The sequence below is a fragment of the Zalophus californianus genome, chromosome 4 (assembly GCF_009762305.2).
Source record: "Zalophus californianus isolate mZalCal1 chromosome 4, mZalCal1.pri.v2, whole genome shotgun sequence".
Lineage (NCBI taxonomy): Eukaryota > Metazoa > Chordata > Mammalia > Carnivora > Otariidae > Zalophus > Zalophus californianus.
Window position 1 is genome coordinate 11,693,744 of NC_045598.1, and position 18,974 is coordinate 11,712,717.

Sequence of the window (18,974 nt, forward strand, 5' to 3'; positions counted from 1 at the left end):
CTCGTGATGTTTGTCCCTCAGGTATAAGAAGGACCCTGAAGTCACCCTCACCCCAGCTTCCTTGTTGGCAGAGCCGGGGCTGATGGAGCAACATCCCTAGGTGTGGCTCCAGGGGCTCCACACAACCCCGGGCATCTTCCATGGGGCTCTCCTGGCTGGGTGGCATAGGGTGACCACCTGTATGTGTGCTGGGGGTGTAGGGGCCCTCCCCTAAATCCCTCTAGAACCCCCTTACCCCAGGGGCTCATGGACACACCTTCCCCCAGAGACTAGGCCAAGTTCATCTAGGGTGAATCCACACTTTAATGTCTGCAGAGAACCTTCCGGGAGGTGGGAGGAGGGTGCAAGGAAGGGGGCAGGGGCACCAGGGACAGGTTCAGAGAGTAAGGGACAGACAGACACCCCAAAGACAAGAGATCCTCGTCAAGGGAGCTGAGGAGCAGACGCTTAGCTACCAAAGAGGCTGTCCCGCCTCTGATGGGGGGGGGGGGCACAAACACAGAGGGAGGGGGGAGGACTGAGCCCCAGGGTCAAGGCAGCGTCCCCAGGCCCCACTCTAAGGGGGTCTCCCAGGTCCTTCTGTGGCTGTCTGCCTGGGGGCCCAGCGGCCGGCTCCTCTGGGCGGCTTGGCCTGGTGCCTGCTGAGAGTCCTCGAGCTCACCGACAGCGGCAACCCCGTAGGGGAAGGTGCCCACCTGAGCCAAGTAAAGAAAGGAGAAGGGGGATTATGGCTCCCACTGCTGGGGCAGGTCCAAGGAGGCACAGAATGGTCCACAGGGAGTGCTGGCCTCCCATCCCTGCTGCACCCGCCCTCTGCCTGCCCTGAGGCGTCAAGAAATGCCCAGCCCAGACCCCAACGTCCTGATTGCCTGGGCTGCCCACCAGGCAAGGTCACAGTATGAGGAGGCTCCGAGGCACACAGCCCCCACCTCAGTTATAGAACACCTCGTCCCCCTCCTCCGGCAGGGAGATGCTGTCCACCGAGGGGAGGGAACCCTGCAGATGGGCCCCACCCTCAGGCCCCAGGCCCCGAGGCAGCTGCAGCCGATGCTGTTGTTCGGGGCTGGGGGGCTGGGGGCCGACAGCTGTGATGGGGGGCTCATCGGGTGAGGGCCAGCCGTCGGGGGAGAGGCCAGGGGAGGAGAAGGCCAGAAGACTGTCATCCTGTGAGGGGCCACTCAGAAGACTGTCCTGCAGGTAGACGCTCTCCAGGTCTGGAAAACCAACGGGAGGGGTAAGGAGTGTGAGGAACGGAGTCCCAGGTCCTGCTTCTCACCCTCTCCTGGTGTGTGAGGGAAGGTGAGGGGCAGAAGACTGGTCTCCAGATCCTGCTTGGTCACTGCCAAGCTGTGTGACCTTGGGCAAGGCTCTCTGAGCCCCAGTTTCTCCCTGGGGGTTACAGGGCTGGTGGAGCGAGTTGGAGGAGTTAACAGCAGGCTGCGCTGGCGGAGGAGGGGTGGATTAAATAAGATAACGGGCCTGCAGGTCACCCAGGACCCAGGCCCTCAGTAGTAACCTGGGGTTCTGGAAAGGCGGTTGGCTGTGCTTGGTATTAAGGTTCAGAGCCTGGCTCTGACGCTCCCAGCTGTAGCCCCGGGTGAGTTTCCTGGTGTCTCAGGTTCCCTTATTTGTAAAATGGAGTTAATAAGAGGGCCTCCTTCTTAGAGGTGTGGTGAGGTTGAAGTGAAATGGCACAGGAAAACACCGAACTCGGTAAGCACTTCATTCCCTGACCCGTGACTGCGCTCGCTCCTTCCTTTACGCTTACGGTGCCCGGTGGGCAGCGGGCAGGGCAAGGATCCCCCGCTCCATCCCACGGATGCAGAAACCCAGGCTGAGGGAAGGAGGGGCTCATCTGAGGCCACTGTGCATTTGGTGGCAGGCACCCAGCCCCTGCTCTGCTCCACCCACCCCGCCCGGGCGCCCCCCTGGGCAGTACCCTGGAGCTGGACCATGTCCTGAGGGCCGTTCTCGAGGTGTAGCTCCTCGTCATCCAGCGAGGACCAGGCGCTCAGTGTGGCCTCTGTGATAGCAAACTGCTCGGCAACCCCTGTGGCGGGGGGGGGGGAACAGCGAGACCCACTCAGCGGGGACACAGTGGGGGCGGGGGGAGCTCAGCGCCAAGATGGGCTGGTAGCCAACAGCCTAGCGGTTAGCTGGGCTGACCATCCGGGCCCCAGTGATCAGATGGCCCCCCCGAACGCCCTGTCCACCCCATGGCATTGTTTTGCCCTGCCTCGACAGGGCCCATGTGGCGGCCCTCGGTCCCCTAAGGACCAGAGCCCCAACCAGTCCCCGACCCCAGGCTCCCCCGCCCCCAGCCACTGACCCGCAGCAAATCGGGCCTCACGCAGAGCATCGGGCAGGCGGCAGTAATGCTCATCCTCAGCGGGGGACAGCTCCCAGCCTGACCGCTGGGCGCACCAGCCCTTCCACTCGATGAGGTGGGCCACGCGGCCACGTGCCATGGCCGTGGGCTTTGTGATGTGGTCCTTGATGCTCTGCACCACCCCTGGGAGCATTGAGGGCAGCTGGGAGACTGCTCTGACCCAAAACCCCGCCCAGGGGCCCACCCCTGCTACCGCGGGCCCAGCCAGTGGCTTGTACCCCACAACCATTCGGTGCACTGTACCCGCCCCATGCTGTGTCCTCACAGCCCCATACCCACAAAGCCCTGAATCTATCTCCGCAAGTGCTCCTGCCCAACCAGTGCCTGTGCCCACTCCGCACCCCACACCCTCCCCGAGCCCCAAGGCCCCACCTTACTTAGATCCCCACCCATGTGGGGGCCCCATGCCCTCCCAACATCCACTCCCAGGCAATGTTCCCCTCCACCTGGTGCTTCTCCCCCAGACCTGCCACATCCCTCATTCCCTTTGACCAGGTTCAGACCCTTCTGCCCTAGAAGATCCACTCAAGGATCCACTCAAGATCCGCCCAGCCCTCTCCCTTTATCCATTAATTAGCCAGTTCTGAGAGAGCACCCCTGTGCCAAGGCCAGTGTCAGCTCTGCTGAGGGGGAGACCTGTGTGGGATGCAGCAGACCGGGAAGGCTTCCTGGAAGAGGTGGACCGGGGTTGAGCTTTACATGTAAACTGGTAGGTTTGTAGGTGCGTTGGACAGATGGAGGCAAGACTGGAGGCTATTTCAGAGATGAGATGAGGAGGAAGGCGTGGCAGAATCTGGCATGATTCTGGGGCTGCCAGGGGTGAGATATGGGGGCAATACTAAGACTGGGATGGCAGAAAAGGCTGGGGGGCCCATCAGGGGCAAGACCTGGGCTGAGAGAGCCAAGCTGAGGACTCCAGAGTTTTCCTTCTAGCAATGGGGAGCCACAGCAGGGTAATGAGCAAGAGAGTGACAGGTTAGATCTGTTGTTTAGGGAGAACATCCCAATTAGAGGACGGGGCCAAGGGTGGAGACGGGTCGCCATCAGGAGCCACTGAAGGGATCCCGCAAGAGACAGGACAGGGGCTGGGCAGTGGGGACGAGGGCCTGAGGGGCTCTCGAGAGTAGACCACCTCGACGTGGAAGCGGACAGACAGGGCTGTCAGGAATGATGCAGCATCTCTCTGAACCAAGGCTGAGCATACAGACACTGGGCTCTCAGAGCCGTGACGTGAGGACTGGCAACATTTAAGCAAGTTGGGGTATCCACAAAGGAAGCCAGAGACATGGTACTGAGAAAATGGGAAAGATGGAGGTGAGAGAAAGAAGGGGGGGGAACCCCCGACCCCGCTCCCAAGCTAGGAGTGCGGGCAACCAGAGAAAGTTCTGGAGGAGGCGGTTCGAGTGGCCCCTGCAGGGCAGCTGAGGCAGAGGGAAGGGGTGGCAGGTTGGGGAGAGTCGAGGCAAACGGGAGGGAGGGCAACACGGGCACTCTGAGGAGCTGTGAGGGACTTAATGAGATGTGAGCCTGACGTACCGGGAACAGGGTGGTGGGCAAAGAGCTGGCAGCTGAGCATGGCCCGGAAGGTGTGCTGTGGGTGACGGGGGCGGAGGCGGCCCCCGGAGACCCCTCTGCTGGCCTGCGTACCTACCTCCCAGCCGCTGCTGCCTCCCACCGGCAGCCCTCTCCAGAGACTTGCCCTTAGCTGATGGGAGCAGCCCCACCCAGGGAGAGCCTTACAGGGGCCACCACCAACCAACGGGGGACTGAAACCCAACCAGCCGCCAGCGTAAGTTCTGTGGTTCGATCTGAGCTCCTGAGCTCCCCAGGGATCGGGCTGGGACAGATTCCTCCCGAAGCCCCATCTTTGCCGAGCTCCTTCCCTTGCCCGGTCCTGACGCCCTCACTCCTACAATCTGCCCTTGAGAACAATCCCTCCATAAATCGCTCACACAATTCCCATCTGGGGCTCTGCTTCTGGGGAACCCGACCCATGGCGGGGTGATGGGCAGACTGCACCTGCCGCAGAGGCCAGGGAGGCCGACATCTGAAAGACTGGGGCCATTCCCTCACAGCTTCGGGAACCCCCAGCAACTTAACGGGGAGGTGGGGCGACAGGAATCCTAAGTCACTCGTCCTGCAGAACCCGGCATGGAGCGTGGATCCAGGAAATGTTGGCTCTGACGGGCTGCATGCCTTCCAGCTGCAGTTCGGCTTTGCCCTGTCCGCAGCAAGGGGTGAGGGCTGGGCCGTGCTAACCCCAGGGCAGGACAGGGCCGTTGGAGCCTACCCACAAGGGATGAGGTGGCCAGAGCTGCCACGTTGTAGTTGCTGGAGCAGGACCTGGAGTCAGACAGGTAGCCGTTGGTGGTCTGGAAGCACCTCTGCAGGAAGGACAGGAGGGGTGAGTAGAGTGGGGCAGACCGGCCAGCCAGAGGACATCTCCCAGCCACTACCATCCTGTGAGGACCCCTCCCCCAGGGCTGGCGGGGCTGTGGGCCCAGGCTGGCGCCGCAGAGCGAGGGGGACGGTGTCCGCAGTGGCTGGTTAGACCAGGGGATGGGCAAAGCGCACTGACCTGCCAAGGATCCCAACAGAAATCCATCTGTTTGTCCTAAAACGAGAGGAGCAAGAGGGTCAGGCAGGGCCTGGCAGATGGTGCCAGCAGATGGCACGAGTCCTCGAGCCCCGGGTGGTGATGAGGGTCAGCCTTCTGCTATTCCCTGAGGTCTGGGCTCTGCCTACTCCTGGGTCGGGCCCCCCTGGGGTTCCCTCACCGCCATGCAGAGAAAGACATGGGGCAGGGTGGGGGGGCAGTGGTGGCTCTGCCAGGAAGGCAGTGAATGCAGGGGGTCTATCGGACCTGGGTTCGAGCTTTGACTCTGCCCTTTCTACCCGGGTATCCTTAGACTAGGGCCTTAAGAGCTCAGAACGTCAGTTTCTTCCTCTGTAAAATGGTGATAAATGCCATTTATCTCGGGTTGTGGGGACGCAAATGACATGATGTAGACAGTGTCTAGCATAATGCTTAGCATGTGGTATGTCCTAAAAAAAAAAAGTAATTATATCAATCGGTAGGTTCAAGCCACAAGCTCTGGGGGTGGTGTGGAAATTATGCACCAAGATTTGAGGCCCCCAGCAAGCTCTTCCTAAGGCAGTGGACTAAGAATGCCACTCTTGGGGTGCCTGGCTGGCTCAGTTGGCAGAGCAGGTGGCTCTTGATCTCAGGGTTGTGAGTTTGAGCCCCATGTTGGGTGTAGAGATCACTTCAATAATTAAACTTAAAAAAAAAAAAAAAAAGCCACGCCTTTACCCTCCAGAAGGCAGGGCAGGCTGCTAAGGGGTGGTGGGCTGGTCAGGGAACTTGTTATCTGCAAGGCTGGGGTAATGTGTGTGGAAAGAACTCCATGGCAGGACTCTCTTTTCTGGTCCTGGTCCAAGTCCCTGGATGCCCCGCCCGATTCAGACCTTCATCCAAATGCATACCAAACCTTAGGGGCTCTGATCCAAGGAGGGAAGATTGGAACAGTTTCAGCTCCCTGTGGAACACTGTAGGGGACATCCCAGGAACCAGGGCCTAGGCAGGTGAAGGTGAGGATCAAGTGGGACCAGTTACCTTGCCAGTGACATGGTCTGGAGCAACAGTGGGGGGGTGGCTGGAGGTCAAGTCCGGGTTCAGGGGGTCCGTGCCCTGGGGCATGGGGCAGTCCTTGTGGGCACTTGTGAACAGATCTGGAAATATGACAACAGGAGGAACTTAGAAACCCCATCCCCCCACCCCCACCCCCACTCTCCTACTTATGAGGCTTGTTCAAGCTAGCCCCCAGTGATAGGCACTACTTTACTGCCACCCGATGTCATTTCGTTGAAAACAAAGACCCAGGCCCACAGAAGGTGAGGAGTCCAGCCAAACCGGGAATTCTTGCCCATCTGCCTGTTCCTCCATTTTCATAAATTCTAGCACCCACTCCCGGGCACATCCTAGGAGCTTTCCTTCACAGATGCCCTCAACTCCCAACCCTGTCCAGTCTCACCCTCCGCCTGCTCCACACCAGGACCTTTCTCCAGCACGTTGCTGGAGAAAGTCCCTGGCCTCACACGGGACACTGTCCAGGGAACCTTCTACAGGTCTCCACTTCCCGCTAAGTTTGCTTCCCACCAGGCTGACCACCTCACACGGCTTTCCTTCTCAAACCTGCAGCCTGGGCAGCCCCCTCCCCACACCGCGCTGCTGGCTGCTGCCCCATCCCTCACGGAGGTCCAGAAGCCTTCAGCAGGTATTGCCCCATTTTCTACCTCAAATCATTGCCGTGTCCGCATTTTGCCCACACCATCTGCTTTCCCTCCTGTGACAAAAGAAGAACTGTCCCTACTCCATCCAAGACAAGCCCCCCGCCTGACCCGCCCCCCCCCCCCCCAGCTGCCCTGCACTCTCTCTTCTGGTTGTCTGCTCTTGTCTTCCTCCCGGCCACCAGCGCGGCAGGTGCTGCAACGCCTCTCCACTCCAGACTCTCGCCTGCATCCCTGCCCCCCACCTTCTCCCCTGGGTCAGCCCCCCACCCACCAAAGCAACCCAGCATCTCCCATCCTTTAAAGACCTCTCGACCCCTGCTTCCCCTCGGCTCCCTGCCCACTCCTCTGCCTCCTTCCTGGCCATACTTAGAGTCGCGCATGACCTCTACTTCCCTCCCCCATCTTCTCCTCCACCCTCTTCAGGCAGCCTTCCCTGAGACAGTCCAGCAGGGACTTCAGTCTCCTCACTGGCTTCAAGCTGCATTGGGACACCTCCCATCGCTCCCTCCCTCCCCCTCAAGCCATGCCCATCTCAGATCTGGGGCTTTCTCCCCCCTTGCTCCCCCTTCTCTGCTCCAGCCTGGCATCTCACCTTCTCACCTGGGGAGGGGGTCTCTCCCAGGACATCTCCATGTGCGGCTGATGCCCGCATTTACACCTGCAGCCCTGACTGCTTGAGCCCCCAACTGAATAGCCAACTCCCCTCCTGGATGCCCGACAGCCGGCAGCCAGCTCAAGGAAACCCAGGTCCGTCTCCACTTCCCAGATTTTAGAAAATGACGCAACAGCCCACCCAGGTGTACCAACCAAATATCCAGTTTTCTCTGAGTGCTGCCTTCCCCCAACCAGCAAGTCCTACTGGCTCTCTCTCCAACCTCCATCCCAGACTGAGCCCGCTCCATCCCCACTGCCACTCCCCACCTGGGGGCACCACCCTCTCACCTGGAGGCCACCGACCACAGCCTTCTGCTTCCTCTCCTGGCCGAAGCCAACTCTCCACCCTGCCGCACAGGGACGCTACAGGTCAGACTGCATCAGACTGCTGAAAACCTGCCCCTGGCTTCCTTCCACTGCACTTGAGGGGAGCCAGCCCCTCACCAGGGCCTTCAGGGGCCTGCACGCCGCCTGCACGCCAGGCTGCCCGCTGTTCGGGCCACTCTGGCCTCCCTGCTGCTCCTCAAACAGCCCACTTGTTTGTCCTTGCTATTGCCTCCGCCTGGAACACCATCCCCAGATCTTCCTGAGCCGTGTCATTCAGGTCTCAGCTCAAGGTCACCTCAGACAGGCCCTCCCTGTCCCCACACCGGGCACCAGTCACTCCCCATCACGGTCAAGCTTTTGTGAAGTGTCCAGTCCCTTCCCGCATGGTGAACGTGAGGCCATGGGAACAGAGACCACAGCCAGAGAAGTAAGCATCTATTTCTGATGCATTCAGAAGTATTCGGTGAGCACCTACTATGTGCCCGGCACTGTCCCGGGCATGAGGAACACTGTGGCGAACAAGACAGAGATGGTTTCTGCCCCATGGAGCTGCCATTCTAGTGGGAGAGACATTCTAGTTCATGCATTCACCTAAACATCTGTTCATTCCTTCACCCCGTGGGCATCCATGTACTGTCTATACCGTGCAAGCGTGTGGGGGCCGAGGTGGGATTAAGACCCCATCCCTGCCCTCTGGGAGCGCCCAGTCTGATGGAAACCAGCCCCAAAGCCCCTCATTCAAACACAAGGCTGACCCCAGGGCAACAGTAGCACCCCTCTCCTGGTGTGATGGCACCGATTCCTCACATCGACCTAAAGAGGAAGGAATCCATAGCTCAGCTTTCTCGACGAGGAAGCTGAGGCCCAGATGGGGATTCACTAGCCCGAGGCACACAGCCCATAGCGGGCAGTCAGGGTCTGAGCCCTGTTATTCTGATGCCGAGGCTCACTCTCTTCCAAAGCACAAAAGGAGTTTTGATGAGTTCTGTGGGGGTCAGGGGCTGCACAGGAGAGCTGATGGGGGAGCTAGCAAGGAGGGGGTGCCAGGAGACGGGTGTTGCAGGCAGGGGATTTTGTGCAGCTTGCACAAAATCGTGAGGTCTGGGAGACGGGAGGCGCGGGGGTGTCTGGGCCGTGGCAGGGAGGCGAGGCCTCTGCAGGACACTGGTCCCAGCCTGCAGCCTGTCCTGCCCTGGACGCAGGCCCCCACCACCCTTCCCTGGCTTCGACAGCCCGCAGGCAGAGCTGCAGAAGCTGACAGCATGGAAGCACGCAGGGCTTCCTGGAGGAAGCGGAGGCCAGGGAGTGTCTGCAGGCTGGAGGTGGGAGGTGTCAGGTGCCCCCAGAGGCAGAGCTGGGCGCTCGTGGGCCGTGGGCAGACGCACCAACTAGAAGTCTTGGGAAGGTGTTAGCAGGGAGGGGAGGACGGGGCACTAGAGGTCAGCGAGGGTGCCCCACTGACCCCCCACATGCCTCCCGATCGCTTTCTCTGTTTTTTCGCACCCACGGGCCTGTCCCATGGGCTTTGTTCCCAACTGGCAACACCTGGGGCTCTTTCCAGGGGAGCCGCCCTCCGGCAACTGGAGCTGAATTTATGTTGCCCTCTGGCAGTGTCGGAAGGTGCGGGACCCCGGATCCTTGGTTTGGGGGTTGGAAAACTCAGAGCCCCTGCGGGATTGGGCTGTGGCCACCCCTGCGGGGCGACAGAGGCTTTCGTGGCCTGTCTCCTCTCTCCACTCCTTCCTCTGAAGGATCCCCCTCACACCCTCACATACCAGTTGTACCCAAATCCTCCTTTCAGGGTCTGCTCCTAAGTCGCTGCTCCAGAGACTGGGTGAGGTTCTGGTGCCAGACGGGCCCATTCAAATCCCAGCTCGACCCTTTACTACCTGTGGGACCTTGACTTTACTGCTCGGATCCTCCGTTTCTTCATCTGTAAAATGGGCAGTTAACTGGTCTTGTTCTTCAGGTACTGCCTACAAGCATCCGAACCAGAACAAAGGGGGCACTGCATGCCCCACTTTGGAAGAAAGCCACTGTCAAGGGTGGGGGAGCAGACACCCTCTTCAAGGTGGTTCATAACAGGCTGTTAACTCCAGCCACCCACCATCCCTTGGACTCTGACCACCTAGTGCTCCCCACAAGTGAAGTGAGGGGCTCTCAGACACTCCCCTGCAGAGATCTGGGATGCCTGCAAAGGAGAGGCCAGCATCCTACCCACCCGCCCCACCCCGGGTCGGATGTCTGTATAGCTGGGACGGGAAGGGGCAGTGGAGTGGCCTGCCCTCCCTTCCCCTGCACAGCAAGAACTGTGAGTTTCTCAAGGGTCAATAGGGCACTGAGGGCGGGGCCATGTTTGAGTTTTGCTGGTGCCCCCTAGGAGGGGAGGGTCGCTTGCAGGGCAGGGTGACCCCAGCCCCCAGAGGCTGGAGGGTGGGCAATTTTGCCCTCCCTAGCGGGCAAGGGAGTTGGGCAGGGAAGGGAAGAGGTCACACCAGGTCAGATCTCTCATGACAGGCGTTCTGCCGCAGGCAGGCCCCCTCCAAAATGGCCCCTGAGAGAACTCACACATGCTAACCTGGGGCCCGTGGCCCCCCCCGCCACCTCCTCTTCCACCACTCTCCCTCTTGCACTCCAGCCACACTGGTCACTCAGACACGCCAAGCACACTCCTGCCTCAGGGCCTTTGCACTGGCTGCACCTCTCCTCCAACCGGAACACTCTCCTCCCACATAGCTGCAGGTTCACTCCCTCACCATATTCAGGCCTCTGCTCAAATGTTAGAACCTCAGGGAGCCCTCCAGCCACCTTGTTTAATGGCACCCGTCCTTTCCAATCTCCTGATTTTCTGTCCTTCTTCACGGTGACATTCCTTAAGTTATGTGTCCGTTTCCTTGTTCACCGTCTCTCACTAGACCATGAACTCTCTGATTGCTGGTCCTTGTCAGCTTTATTCACCACCATAGCCCTAGCCGCCTGCCACAGGGCCTGGCCGTTGCTCATTAAACTCTGCCTCAACAGTGAGTCAGTGGCAGCCAAGACAAACCACTAGAGCTCCAGATAAATAAAAATATCTTTTTTTTTTATAAAGATTTTCATCTATTTATTCATGAGAGACAGAGAGAGAGGCAGAGAGAGAGAAAGGCAGAGGGAGAAGCAGGCTCCCAAGGAGCAGGGAGCCCAATGCGGGACTCGATCCCGGGACTCCAGGATCACGACCTGAGCCAAAGGCAGACGCCCAACCATCTGAGCCACCCAGGCGCCCGATAAATAAAAATATCTTGACCACTTTTTCTCAAGTTCCTCATGCCAGACCCCAGCATGTCAGAGTACAAGACCCAGAGAGGAGGGAGTCCAGCAGAAGGTGCGGCCAGTCCTGGCTGGAGGGCCGAAGCGAACACTGAACAGGATACGAGGTGGAGGGGCGCCTGGGTGGCTCAGTTGTTAAGCGTCTGCCTTCGGCTCAGGTCATGATCCCAGGGTCCTGGGATCGAGCCCCGCATCGGGCTCCCTGCTCAGCGGGGAGCCTGCTTCTCCCTCTGCCTTTGCCCCTCCCCCTGCTCGTGCTCTCTGTCAAATAAATAAATAAAATCTTAAAAAAAAAAAAAAAAGGACATGAGGTGGAAGTCTCCATCCACACTGGACTGGACTTAGGATCCCTAGGGATCAGACAGTTGTGGGATTGGCCTGGAGACTGTTAGCGGCGGGCAGGTGAAGGAGGTCTGAATGAGCTTGTCTGAAACAGGGCAAGAAAAGGCAGGTAGAGCTAGGAATGACGCCCCCACCCCCTGAACTCAGAGCTCAGTAACCCACGAGCCAAGAGCGGTGTGGGCTGAGCCGTGTGCTTACGCACCAGAACAGTCGGCACATCTTGCTCTTTATCCCAAGTCCGAGCTGTGTGCCCCTGAGGTAGGCCTGCCCCTCCCTGAGCTTCAGCGTCTCCATGTGTACAAACACCGAGCTCCAGGCCCCTCAAAGGCAGTGTCCAAGCCAGGGGGGCACATCCTTCAGCGGGTCATGCAAGCCACCGACTAGGTCATGCAAGCCACTGACTAGGTCAAAAAATAAAATAGAATTGAACAGAAAATACCAGAACCTACTGAGGAGTCAGGTTAAGCATTATTTCATGAAACTTCGGTTTAAATTGCACAGGCCCCCATGCGCCCACACGAATGTGTGCACACACACACCTGTGGTAGGAATGTTCTAAGCGTGTGCTGGGTCGTGATGCAAAATATATGCATTCCTACAGGTTCTAGTCAAAAACGTTTGAAAAGTCACCACTCCTGAGATTCCAGCGCACATAAGCAGGGGCCCGCCAGGGTGCAGGCAGAGAAGTGCTGGCTCCAGGCTGTCCCCAGGAACTCTGCGAGGTGTGGAATATTTCTAGGGCCCCTGGCCGTCCCTGAGGCTGTTTTAAAACCCTGTGGACTGTGGGCCAGGGAGTAAGGGGGTGCTGAGCACAGAGGAAGCTGGTAGGCAGTGTCAAAGGCCTGGAGCACACATGACTTGCACAAGGTCATTGGTCAAGGTGGACTTGGAGGACTCCTGGCTCTGAGCCCCTCTCTAGCTTTCCTGCCCACCACCCACCCTCCGGGCCTCAGCTGGGGTGCAGGAGCCTCCACCAAAGCCGCCTTCTCCCCCTAAGGACTTTGGCCCCGTGATGTCACAGGCTGGTTGCCATGGAGACGTCAGGTAATGGAGCAGCCCAGGGTGAAATCACAGGCTGCTCTTCGCCCAGCTGGGACCGGCAGCCACGTCCCCAGCAGCAACTGGAAAAACACAATGTTTTGTGTGGGGTGGGGGCTCGGGGTAGCCTGAGGGGACCCCTGGCCATGGCTCCTGTGGGTGCCCCCTTCCTCCCCAGTCCACACCCTACTCCTCTGACCTCAAGGTCTGAGGCCCTTTCTCAGACCTGCTCCCTCCCCCACCTCCCTTTGGCCACAGCAGTGACAAGCCTCTGGTTGCCCTGACAACTTGGAGGGGGCCATCTCGGTCCTTCAAGGAGAGGAGTGTCATCCAGACGTCTCCTATCTCCTGTCTCCTCCATCCCTCGCCTTCCAGCAGAGCGCTCTTCTGCCTACCAAGGATGCTTCCTGCCTTCTCACCCTAGCCCCTCCTTCTGCTGTAGAGTCCAACCACCCAGATAGTACCTCCTGTTGTGTAACCTAAACCCCTCTTGCTGCAAAGCACCCACCCTGGCTTTCTCTGCTTGTTCCTTGGATGAGTCTGCGGCTCAGTCTCCGCTCCCCTGTCTCCGAGCCATCCAGCCCTTTTAGCTGTTCTTTGGTGCTCGAGTCCCAGCCCATTAAGACACTGGGGTTGCCATCTGCCCCCAGAGTGTCTCCCAGGGCTCTGCACCCCAGGAGGGCAGGGAGGGCCCAAGGTTAACCCTGTTCTTTCCCAGCAGCCCAGAGAGGGTAAACTTCTTCTTGAAAGCACACAGTAACAGAGCAGTAGCCTGGGTCCGAAGCCCCTCACTCTCCCCTCCCTGGACAGCTGTAGGCCTCCCCTCTAAGCTTCTCAGGACCCCTGAGTGCACCACACAGTCCTCCAGCCAGCCGCCCTACCCACCCATACCCCTGTGTGCTGCTGGCCCACCAAGGTCCAGGCCCTGTCCCTGCCTCCGAGGAGAACCCAGCGGGCCCAGTGTTCCTTTCACAGTCCCTGCCCCGGGTCTAATCCCAGCGGGTCACTGCCAGCAGGGCTGTGGGCGTGCCGCACAGGCCCTGCGAGCCGAGGGCTCTCACCTGTGACATGAGGATGCCCGCACTCCCCGGGTAAGGGCTACCAGAGGACGAAGCCCCTGCCACAGCATCTGCTCTGTCCCGCTCAGCTCCCAGACCTGGTCCTCTTTCTGGGCCACAGGACAGATCTCAGTCCCCCCTGGCGACCTCTGGTCCTGCCCCTCGGACTGGCGCTCACCCTGGGGGCTCTGCAGAGGGAGGCCACCAAGAGTGAGCCCTCGGCCTCTCTGCCTGGTGAGTCACTGCCACGACAGCAGGCCATCCCTCTGAGCCTGGCAGAGGCCTGGCCTCGAGTGGACAAAGTGCCCTCCTGCTCCCTAGGACATTTGTTTATAGGTCACCAGGCCCACGGTGGTAACTTCATCAGGGAGCTGATGCAGCACAAGGGGGTCCGTTTCTATCCCCAGCCAAGGATAGAGGGAGACAACAGGCTCTTCTCCAGGACCTTCCACACACCTCAGCTCCTTTCTACTTCCTCCGCCATCCTGGGGCTCAGTCTCTTTGACAAGCTATCCTAGAGCCTGTCCTGCTCTAACCTCACCTCCTCCAGGCAGCCTGCCTAGATTGGCCTCAGCTGTAATAGGCCACCAATAGCCTTAATAAGCAAAGTCTGGCCGGCAATGATTTGCTGCCACTATTTACTGAACACCTACTATGTGTGGGGTGCTGTCTTAGGCCTTTTCATCCATTATCTCTTGTTTAACTCTAAAACCCTGCAAAGTAGGTATCATTATGCCCGTTTTTACAAATGGAGAAACTGAGGCTCAGAAAAGTTAAATCACTTCTCCAAAGTCACCAGCTAATTAAGTGTCAGAGATGGGGTTCAAACCTAAGCCAGTCTGAAATTCCAAAGCTTGTACTCAAACCACTAGGCAGTGCTGATCTCCTCAGGCTACTTTTCTGTGGGTGTGTCCATGTCCATGTCCTGCCTCCCCCATTAGACTACCCCTGGGGCAAGGTTATACCTCTCTCCTCAGTGAGCTCCCTTGCGATGGCGGAAGGCTCCATCTACTCCTTCCTCGGTGTCAGACTGCTCACTGGCTCTGCAGGGGCCAAAGTAAGACAGTGCTAGGAGGCTGGGAGGGGGTCACAGTCGGTTGGCACTGGGTACTGTGGGGTGCTCTGCCAGCCCCTGCAGAGCTGGAGCCTTCTCCCAGACATAGGAGATGCCTGACCTTCCAGAAGAAAGACTTCAGGCCCCAATTTCTGTCCTCACAAGCCCCAGGGCCCAGGGCACTGAGACCCCCAGGGTTGAGGCCAGGAGGCTGATGGGTTGGTTGGAGGACAAGGCTGGGGCAGGTGGAGAGGTTCCAGTGCCAGGGGCATGGGGCGGGCCCTGAGAGACCCTGGAGCTAGAGAGAGGGGAATAGATATTAACTCCCCCTGCTCCGTACACATGGCCACCAGTGGCAGCAAAGCCCCAAGCAAATACCAACCACAAGAGTTATTCCAGAGGGTTGCTTTTTTTAAGCACTGGCCATACACTCAGGACCTCTCTCCAGGGGGCGCATCAGAAAGCAAAGGGCAGGGGCTCCCCGCTCAGGTGCTGGGCTAACTCAGACCTGAGTCCAGATCCTGCCTTTCCGCGTCCTGGCTGTGTGACCGGGGGTAAGACTCTTCCCGTCTCTGAGCCCTACCTCTCCCTCCCAGGGTTGAATGAGGTCAGAAGAGTAAAAAGGCTCAGCCTGGCTTAGGATAAGCGCCTGGCAAACGGTAGCTTAAAAGTAGATGACGAACGGGGCACCTGGGTGGTTCAGCTGGTTAAGGGTCTGACTCTTGATGTCGGCTCAGGTCGCGATCTCAGGGTCATGAAATCGAGCCCCGCATCAGGCTCTGCACTCAGCGTGGAGCCTGCTTAGCCCTCTCCCTCCCCCCTCTGCCCCTCCCCCTGCTCTCTCTCTCTCTCTCTCAAATAAATAAAATCTTTAAAAAAAAGTAGATGACAACACAAAGCAGCTCCTAGAAACAGCATGTGTTGCCTTACCCTGGTCCCCATCACTTTCCCCAAGTCCTCAGCACCTTTAGTGCCTGCCCTTTCCCAGCCAAGAGGGTCTCACTTAGCTGTCTGCACAGAAGGGTAACAACAGCAAATTTAAAATGAAAGAAACAGCTAAACGTGCCAGGTACTGGTCTGAGTGCTTTACATGAATTAAGTCATTTTAATCCCCGCCCAGCAACCCTAGGACATCAATATTGGTATTGGTCCCATTTTAGAAATGAGAACACTGAGATACACAGTCAAGGTTAAGTAACTTGCTGAAGTCACAGAGCTAGGGAATGGTGGATGGGAACCTAGGCTGGCTGGCTCCAGAGTCTGCACCCCTAACCTCTCAGGCCTGGCACAGAGAAGCGAATAGCCGCCCCACGCTGGCATGGGGAGGCTCTCCCAGGTGTGGCCTGTACCTGGGGCTTGGCGTCTGGCTAGGGCGGCCCTAGCTGGGTGCAGGCTCTGGGCTCAGTGTCAGCATGAGCCTCGCAATCCCTGGCCTGGCTTCAGGACTGCGTACCAGGCACAGGGAAGTGCTTGGAGAATGGGGTGGTTATTAGCACTGGGTGCAGGTGTGGAGAGCAGGCCCGGAGCTCAGAAGCTCATGGAAGCCCGCAGCTCGAGAGGAGCAGGTCAGGCAACCGGCTATGGGCTGGGGGTGCAGTGCAGAGGCTCAGGACACGGGCCTAGCTTTGTTCAGGGCACTCAGCTACCGCCACCCCCCTGCCCCCACTCCGTTTCCCCATTTGTAGAAATGAGGACTGTGACAGTACCTACCCCAGCTTAGCTAGGTGTGCCTAAAATGTTCCAACCAGTACCTGGTAAGCCGGAAGCGCTCTGAGAGTATTAGTGACAACTGGAGGGGGGTGTGCCCTCCACTTAGCTGTTCAGTCGCTGAGACCATGGTTGTCCTCTGCTCCAGTATCTTGTCCCTTCTTTACCTTTATCCAGCTTGCCTGCAGCATGTCAAGACTGTAAGTGCCACCCCCTCAGGAAGGGGACAAGGTTCGAATACACAACTAGATCTGGAGGTGGCACTCGGGAGCTCAAGGCACAGAAGGAAGGGCGAAGAAAGTCCATCCTCAGTCTGTGTGACCTCAAGCAGGCACGGCAGAGGGTGCCAGCCCCGGTGCGGGGTCCAGGGACTGGAGCACCAGCCTGACCTTGGCAGGCATCTCTTCCTCCTGGACCCTGGACTGTGTTCAGTGGGTCCGTGGATCACAGGCTGGGCCCCGGGTGTGGGATGGCCAAGTGACGGCGAAGGGACACGGTCACCAAGGAAACACCCGATCCCAGATCCCCAACACCCAAAGCCTGCCCAGAGCCTTTGGGTTTCTGGAGACACACTGAGCACCTGCCAGTCCTGAAGAACCCTAAATACTCTTCCCTCTTAAAATTAACTTCCCCTCTGGCAAGCTGTCGGCCTCACAAGGGCAGGGGCTGTGCTGGACTCATCCCCACTAGATGCCCAGCATGTACACAGTACCTGGCACACAGTAGGTATCGTGCTAATATCAGCTTGAGGAATGAATAAGTGAATGAATCTCACACAACCTAACTCCCACCCGTGATTCCAGCCCTGACACCCTCCTGAGACATCCTAAGCCACTTACCTGAATGTCCCACATGGGCTGGTGAGCCCCTTAGAGGCCAGAGGAGAGGGGGTGGGGAGGGTGGGGAGGGTTGTGTTCCTTGCCCAGGATCCCCCAGCACAAGCCCCCCCGACCCAGGGCCTGTGCAGCCCCTCCCCAAGGCCTGTTCACACCCCAAGTTTTGGGGGTGATGGGTGGGGTGGCAGCCCCCAGGGTTGGGGGTCAGTGGTTTTGCAGAGCTGGGGCCAAGGCCTCGGTCACCCCTACCCCCAGTCCCCCTGCTCTGTGTAGGACTCCACTGCCATTCCCCCAGGGCAGCTCCCGCCAACTCCTGGGGTACCACCTTGGGAAGTGCAAGAGGAGAGCAGAGGGCGCCAGCACAAGGCAGAAAGACAGACCCAGGAGTTCCCAGAAACGTCAGCTTTCTCTGTCCCTTCCCGTCCCCTGACTGAGGATGGGGGTGGGGTGGGGAGTTACGGATGAGAGTGGGGGAAGGGATACCTTCCATATAACCTGTTCATCTCCATTAACCCACTGCTGTCCATGGGGGTTCAGAGACTCTGAAGACAGCGCATGGGGTAAGGGGACAGAAGTGGGGGCGCTGAGCAAGTCAGGCCTGTGTCTTGGGGGAGTGTGGGAAGGAGAGTCGGCTTGTTCTCCCGGGGCCGCCACCGGCCCTCCAGAGAAAGCCAGGAGCAGCCAGAAGGCTCCCTCGCCTCCAGGGCACACGACAGGGGGCGTGTGGCTGTTGGGCTGGGAGCGACCCTGCTTCGCGCCACCTGCCTGGGTGTGGTTCCAAGCCCGGCTGGAGCTGCGGCGACCTCCCCCTGCTCTCTCTCTGCGGTGCCACCCCCACCCCCTGTCCTCCCGGGGGCGGGGGGCACCGTGTCCCCTGGGGCTCGGTGGGGGGCGGGGTGGGGTGCTGCCGGTCGGGGAAGGCCGGGTCGCCCCCCCACCCCCACCCCCACCCCCACCCCCCCCCAGGCTCCTCCGGGGCGGCCCCGGGCCCCGACCCCCACCCGGCCGGCGGCCCCCTCACCTCGCGACACGCAGGAGCCCATCACGGGGCCGCGGGGCCGGGCCGCTGCGCCTCGGGTGCGTCGGGCCGCCGGGCGTTCATGTCTCCGCGGGCCCGGGGCTCACGCGCGGCGCCGGCGCGGCGGGCGGTTGCCAGGGGCTGGGGCTGGGGCTCCCTCCGCTCGGCTCCCCGCGGCTCCAGCCGAGTCGTCCCCGCCGCCGCCGCCCGCGCCGCGCCCGCTCCTGCCCGCTGTGGGGAGCACGGCGGGCGAGGGAGCCCGGGGGAGCGCTCGCCCCAAGCCGCGGAGCCCGAGCCACACGCAGGCCGCCCCGCCCCTTCCCCGGCCCCCGGCACCGCCCGCCGAGCGCACCTGGGGCCGCAGCCCAGGCTGGGGGGCGGGGTCAGTGGGCGGGGGCGGGGCGAGGAGGAGCGGGGTGATGGCCGAGGCGGGGCGCGGGTGAGGGCTGGCGGGGGCGGGGTGAGGAGGGCTGGGGGGGCGGGAGCGAAGGGGAAGCGGGAGCGGGGGAGAGGGGAGGGACCCTCTGGCCCTCCCGCCTCGCCACCTGGTGACCCGGGCTGAAGGTCGGGGAAGGGGGCGGAGGGGAGGAGGTGCGGAGATTCCAGCATTTGGAGCACAAAGTACACAATCTTAGTTTAACAACCTGGACCAGACACCTGGCGGAGCGCAACAACACTAATTCCATTACGCCCATTTTGCAGAAGAAGAAACTGAGGCTCACAGATGCCAATGCCTTGCCTGAGGTCCCTTGGCTGTGAGGGACAGCGACTTCTGACGGTCAGCTCCTGCTTCGGGCCCGCTGGCTTAGGGTGGGGGTACAGAGGGAGGTACAGAGGGGCCGTAACAGCGCCCTCACTGCTGGACAAGAGTCAAAGCAGCCCTTGGCTCTCTGGGCTCAGCCAGGGTGAAGAGAACTGAGGCCCAGCGCCTCTTCTCAGCCGCGGGTCT

General features: G+C 59.9%; 1 protein-coding gene across 4 annotated transcripts; it reads right to left on the bottom strand.

Annotated features, from left to right (window-relative positions):
- Positions 1 to 285: 285 nt before the first annotated feature.
- FAM131C (family with sequence similarity 131 member C) lies at positions 286 to 18,260 on the bottom strand. 4 transcript variants are annotated; one of them, XM_035727214.1, is made up of 8 exons: positions 18,029 to 18,260; positions 14,376 to 14,453; positions 6,006 to 6,121; positions 4,968 to 5,003; positions 4,680 to 4,773; positions 2,330 to 2,512; positions 1,940 to 2,050; positions 286 to 1,214 (listed from the first exon to the last, which is right to left on the bottom strand). In XM_035727214.1, the coding sequence occupies exons 2-8, from the start codon at positions 14,416 to 14,418 to the stop codon at positions 931 to 933; spliced, it is 867 nt and encodes a 288-aa protein (XP_035583107.1). In that variant the 5' UTR covers positions 14,419 to 14,453; positions 18,029 to 18,260; the 3' UTR covers positions 286 to 930. The 4 variants fall into 4 exon arrangements, with proteins under 4 accessions (XP_035583107.1, XP_035583108.1, XP_035583110.1 ...); XM_035727215.1 differs by lacking the exon at positions 14,376 to 14,453; XM_035727217.1 differs by lacking the exon at positions 2,330 to 2,512.
- Between the last annotated feature and the right edge of the window lie 714 nt (positions 18,261 to 18,974).